Genomic DNA, 6,364 nt, shown 5'->3' with positions numbered 1-6,364 from the left:
TTGCATGTCTTTCAATCGTTTATTAATCAAACAATAGTTTGGAGGTGGAAAGTTATCCTGATAAATCACTAAATATTCTGTAGTAGTACAGACAGTATAACACACTCCCTGAGAATTTTGATAAATACTGTTCATTGTGTATTGATAGGCAGTTGCAGGTCCTAAATTCCACACAGACTGTTACTTCAGAGGGAAGGATTGAAATAACGGCTAACTCATGGCATGGAAGACCAGCAGCAAAAGAAGCATAATTGACATTACATGTTGCTAACCATAGAATTAGATGGCAACTCTAATCTGTTTTTGAGCCATCTTTGTGAGCAAGTTGACCCTTTGACCTAGTCTGACGCAGGTAGAGGCGATAGGCCTTGTGACACAGAAGCACAAACCAGTAGATCTGAGGTGCCAGTATGGATAGGTTGGCTAAGTTACAGTGGAGCGGTAGATGGAAAGGCACTTTGTGGAAGGGAATGGTGTACTGCTGACCATACACCCAGTACATGTAGGGGAAGAGCAGGATACGGCAGGTGAAGAAACTCAGCAGAACCATCACACCGTTGACTCTGTGAAGCCATGAGTCCTCTAGTCCCAACTAGAGGAAAATATAGGGAACGTTTACTAATTGTACAGCGAGTTATAGTACACTTAATACTATGCTCAGTCTTCCTAAAGCACAACAAAAACAAAGTGGTTTATGAATCTAGGTGTGGCTTTACCTGGATCAGAACCTTTCCTAACGAGACAAAGGGAGTGCTGAATTCTGCCATGAAGAAACAGCCAATGAAGAAGTCTCCACCTAGACCAGTCCTAAGGAACTGAGGAAAAAAACAGCACTATATGAATATTAAACACTAACTTACTGTGAAATGAGCACAGCTTTTGAGGATGACACAGCAGATTCTCAATAACAGAAACTGGACTATAGTTAAGCAATAAGGCCTGAGGGGGTGTGGTATATGGCCAATATACCATGGCTAAGGGCAGTTCTTAAGCACGACGCAACGCAGAGTGCCTGGATACAGGCCTTAGCCGTTGTATATTGGCCATATACCACAAACCCCTGCAGTGCCTTATTATAAGTTGGTTAACAACGTAATTGGAGCAGTATAAATAAATGTCATACCCGTGGTATACGGTCTGATACACCACAGCTGTCAGCCAATCAGCATTCAGGGCTCGAACAAACCAGTTTATAATGACACATTTCAACTGCCGTTGTAACACATCAGACCTAACGTTACGGTCCAGTAATGTTTGTGATCCTTCCTCACCAGAATGGTGGGCATGAAGACCGTGAGGAGGACCATGTGATGGACAACCAGCAGGGGATGCCGGAGGAGGAACAGCTTGATGGTAAGGAGGGAGTGCTTTCTGTACGCCTCGTGCCCTTTTACCTTTTGACAGTGGTAGTTACTCAGATACATGGCATAAATATCAAACGCCATGTAAGGAGCGCCAAACCACACAAATTCATTGGTCAGTCTGTGCCTAAAGAAGATGGTGACATACCGGTACATTAGGATCATGAAAGTAAGTACTTACACTCAATTTTGTTGTTGTTGTGCGAAATAAAAAGAAATGTTACTTCATCCTTATAAAAATCACAGAATCCTCTTCCTCCACCAAATGCAACTTTGGAGCTTTGAGTAAAGTATTATAAATAGGTCCTTGTGTTTTGGTTAATCATGTCACATGACCTGGATTTGAACATTTATTTTAAAAAGGTCCCGAACAGTCATTCTGATTCCGATGTAAAATAACCTTTTGAGTGACTAAAATAAATCACCCATTAAATATTTGCTTTGGATAAAAATACTCAACATTTTGAGAAAGACAGGCTGAGTGGGCGGGGAGCATATATTCATGAGCTCGCCTTGAGTGACAGCTCTTTGAAACACCCATGTCAAGCAACTTGGATGAAGTGTTGCAGTAAAATCATCAAGCAAATTTGGTGATAAACAAAGCAAATCAAACACTGAAATTGCATCGATGATGTCATTTAAAAAAAAATCCATCTTCCATTTGGCACGTCTCTTGTGAGGCGGTTCACAGCAGCACTGACAGGTGTTGACCTGACAATGGCGTTGGGAGTTTTGAACAACCCCCCCACCCCCCCCTTTTGTTCCATGCTGGCAGAAGACCTAGCTAACCAATAAATAGCTAACCCCAGACAGATGTAAGGGGAACATAAGTATCTTTGCCATAGATTAATAGGGTCAACTTTTAATTATGTTTGCCGAGACCCTACAGTGAGATTTTGGCACCAGTCGAGTAGCCATCTCGCTATATAAACCACGGCCATCTGCAAACAAGCCTTCTTTGATGTTGGTTACAAGACGGTACTTATGACACAGGGTAGGGGATCGACCAGTAACATTATCATTGTGGAAGCAACAGTCATTTTTCATACTTTGATCTGTTTTCATCCAAGTATCATCACATTTCATGAACACATGATTTGACTGTTCGTGACCTTTAAAGCTTTTTCAACAAACTGACCCCTTTTTATGTCAGATAGTCCAGAACCATCCTTAGACAATTGCTTTAATTTTTGGTGTAATTCTAATTTCAGGAAAAGGCATGAAAATGTATGGTCATGTGACATGATTAACCCAAACGCAGGGCCCTAATTATAAAGTGTAATTCTTGAGCGGTGACAAACTACATCATAAACTGATCATCAATGCCAGCTGACTAGTCAGATATTTGTAGGCTTTTAAGACTATATAATACTAATACTACTGCACAGTGCACTTAGAAGCCTACCTATTCTAATCTATAACCTGTGTTTGGTATGAGATGATCATGTATAGAGTACTATGAATATTTGAGATACAGTTTCAGTCACTAAGGAAATAAACACAGCAAACCCCTGCTGATAATGAGTAAATTGACCACAGTGTTAAGATGGGGGGGATTGATCTCTAGAGATCACTCTAGTGATGGGGACGTATACAGGTCAGTCTTGTATCCGAGTGTACTACAGCCTCTGCCCCCAAAAGCTTGTTTTTATGGCACCGGGGGTAGTGCATTCAGCCGTCAAACAAAAGTACCACTGGTAAGTCTCACTCAGAGGAGAGGGGAGGAGATGACTCAATCACGACAAGTGATGATTGCTGGTTTGATGGCAATAATCAAAATATAAATTCTTACCTGTCATACATCACATCACTGGAGGCAGTAGCAATTATGAACCCAACAATAGTAGCCAGAGTGGCATGGATGGAGGACACCAACCTTGCAAAGAGATGGGATATATGATGAGGCTATGAAAGTGCACACAATTGGTTATTAATTTGTTCTGATATTAATTTAAAATAAACACACTTGTATTTATTGGCATGCCAGTTAAAGGGTTAAGTAGACAATATAGGCTACATTTCAGTGATTGTATATTTCTATATTTTGTGTATTATAATGATATTACAAATATTGCAGGGGGTACAGAAGAGGTATTTGGCCCATCCACACTTCGTCAAAAAGAATGGATTATTTTCAGATAAGGCATTTTTTCGGTTACATGTAACTTTTTATTTAGACCTATTCTGGAAGTCCATCGGCTGTGGCGGCTGTAATGACGATAGTTGCTCAGTGAAACTCCATTATTTTGTAAGTACCGAACGTATTTTGACATTATTACGCTTGCAAAGCTGGTGAATTGCAAGTTGGATGGCTCCTGGGTTTAAAGGAGAATCGCCAAATTCAATGTCTCCTGTAAATCCAGGTTGTGGTTCAGTTCTGATAGATTGATCTCCGGAGTTGTTTTGATATAACTAGACATCTGCTCACTGAAATAACTGTTGTCAGTTACTAGTGAAGTCATTCAAGGACAACAACTAGCTAGGTTATGCATATGTAAATATTACTGTAATAAAGCCTACCTTTCGCTGACCACAAACACATCTGCATCATTCCAACTTTTGAAAACGGATTTAAGCACTTTCCTGGATATGAAGAACAATCCCGGGAAAAATGCAGTGCCCCAAGCTAACATAAACATGATACACTCGCATTAACCCGCCTCAAGGTCAAAGTGCGAGGAAGCAGGAAGAGAACTTTCACCGTGCAGATGCAAATGAATAGTAGCTGAGCGTTTTAAATTCAGCTACTATTAAAATCATGTGCAGAGACTTTCCTGTTTTTCAATAAGGATTACTTCAAAATAAAAGCCCTCATTTCTAAACATTGCAATGTAGATTAAAAAATATATTCAAATTAATCAGTGGCCATTTGTATTATACTAATAAACAAATATAACAAGGAATTTATGAAAACAATGAAAAAAAAAATGACTCATATTTTTTAAAATATGTTGAGACTGGTATACAATAATTGGATGTAAAAAAAACTGTTCAGAGATAAAAGTAAAAGGTTGGAAGTACTTATTATTAGGGTCTCTACTAACCATATATTATTTTTAGGGGCACTGTGGTCTAAATATCCAGCAGCACTTCGTACTCAGTTTATTTCATTGCCCCCGATGCAATACACCAGGGGTGTTAAACTCATTCCATGGAGGGCCCAGTTTCTGCTGGGTTTTAGTCTTTCCTCTCAATTTAGACCAAGACAACCAGGTGAGGGAAGTTCCTTACTAATCAGCGACCTTAATTAATCAATCAAGTACAGGGGAGGAGTGAAAACCCGAAGACCCTCAGCCCTGCGTGGAATGAGTTTGACATGTGCAATACGCAGTATATGGAAATCATTTGGTTAAAGAGAAAAAACGATTATTTGTGCTGAGGTTAAAGTTGGGTTGGAGCTACTCAGTAAGGTCTGTAGAATCTATATCTGATGTTATTTTCATGGGAGACTAAGGAGTGTTTAAGCAACATATCCTCAAGCCAACAACATATTTTGCATACTTGTACATAAAGTACCATCTTACACAAGATACCTTAAGGAATTCACAGGTTGCCTCCCAAATGGCACTATTCCCAATATAGTGCACTACGTTTGACCAGAGCCCTATGTCCAGACTATTATAAATTTTTTTGTGCTTTGAAAATACTTTTGCACTACGATCATTTCACCCTTATAGTACCTTTTTACACAAGAAACCTTACACTATAAGAGGTCCGAGGTTATGCCACTAGAGCCTGTCATTAGACTGTAGAGAAGACGGACCAGATAGTAGGGGCAGACTGGTCAGGGGCAGACTTTGGACTCCATTCCATTGTCTTGTTCTTCCAGAAACGCAGAAACTCCTATACTCTCCCCTCCCCTCTGTTCTCTCTCCTCTCCTCTCCTCTCCTCTCCTCCCTCATTTTCCTCTCTCCTCCCATCCTCTCCACATTCCTCTCCACATTCCTATCCCCCCTTCAGGCTCCATCACCTCTCCTGTGGAATAATATAATTTATACAACTGGTGGGTGTAATCCTGAATGCTGATTGGTTAAAACCGCATTCCAGCCAGTGTCTATTCCACAAATTGCCGCCAGCTAAATCTATGATGTTAAAATGCCTATTTACTCTGTTCCATCTGACTGCGCATTGTCTCGTCAGCCAAGCAATTTATAAACGTTATCTCCACTATAAAAAGCATCTAGACATTATCTCACTTTTTTTTTGGATAAACATTTAGTTTTCAACAGCGGAGATTTGTATAATCCTTGCTGTCGGTCTCTCCGATATTTGCAACATTGTTTCAATATTCAAATTCGATCTCCTGCTGTCCCATTGTAATGAACGTGTCGTGATTCGGGACGAGACAGGCAGGTACCGTTTCTCAGCCAGTCTAAATCATGATTCAACTGGCATCATTTTTATGGATATATACAAAAAAATGTGACTTGAAAAAAGGTCAAACGAAACGCAGCTAATTTGCAGTCTTTCCAGCTTCAGTTTGAAGTGATTGTGTTTCTGTAGCTGTGTTGTTGGCTAGCTCCTCTGAACAACAGTGTCCTGACTAGTGAGCACATTTTCTATGCCAGACGAAATCTCGCCTCATCAGCTTATTAAGGATGTATCCAAATAAATGTTACTAGAAAACAGTTTAAACAAATGCAAATGCAGCTACGTTGCTGTTATTCTCTCTGCACTGTTTGACATGACAGTAAGTTAGCCGTAGTTGGCTAGCTAGCAAGCAAGATATAAGAACGTTGCCAGCCAGTATGGCAATAGAACATTTAGAATTTACGACTGGGTTGAGTCCATAGATATAGAACATTTAGAATGAACGACTGGGTTGAGTCCATAGATATAGAACCAAAAGACTGAACGACTGGGTCGCGTCTCTAGCAACCCTAGATTTGTATCGGGACTATATGTTGTGGAAGGATGAAATAGTGTGAGTAAATTAATCAAAATAAAGTTTTTAATGAAAATGTTACAATAATTATTTAAGTATGTTGGTAACCCGTTGTAG

The 6,364-nt window shown here is 39.9% G+C and overlaps 1 protein-coding gene across 2 annotated transcripts; it reads right to left on the bottom strand.

Annotated features, from left to right (window-relative positions):
* Positions 1-5: 5 nt before the first annotated feature.
* LOC110507514 (TLC domain-containing protein 3A) lies at positions 6-4,123 on the bottom strand. 2 transcript variants are annotated; one of them, XM_021587551.3, is made up of 5 exons: positions 3,882-4,123; positions 3,154-3,237; positions 1,272-1,488; positions 717-815; positions 6-592 (listed from the first exon to the last, which is right to left on the bottom strand). In XM_021587551.3, the coding sequence occupies exons 1-5, from the start codon at positions 3,998-4,000 to the stop codon at positions 293-295; spliced, it is 819 nt and encodes a 272-aa protein (XP_021443226.1). In that variant the 5' UTR covers positions 4,001-4,123; the 3' UTR covers positions 6-292. The 2 variants fall into 2 exon arrangements, with proteins under 2 accessions (XP_021443226.1, XP_090080577.1); XM_090224451.1 differs by having other exon boundaries at positions 1,272-1,394; positions 3,882-4,113.
* Between the last annotated feature and the right edge of the window lie 2,241 nt (positions 4,124-6,364).

Source organism: Oncorhynchus mykiss, chromosome 27 (genome assembly GCF_057628025.1).
Source record: "Oncorhynchus mykiss isolate SJ-2025 chromosome 27, ASM5762802v1, whole genome shotgun sequence".
NCBI lineage: Eukaryota > Metazoa > Chordata > Actinopteri > Salmoniformes > Salmonidae > Oncorhynchus > Oncorhynchus mykiss.
Note: the sequence above shows the minus strand (reverse complement) of the source record. Positions and strands in the feature narration are given on the sequence as shown.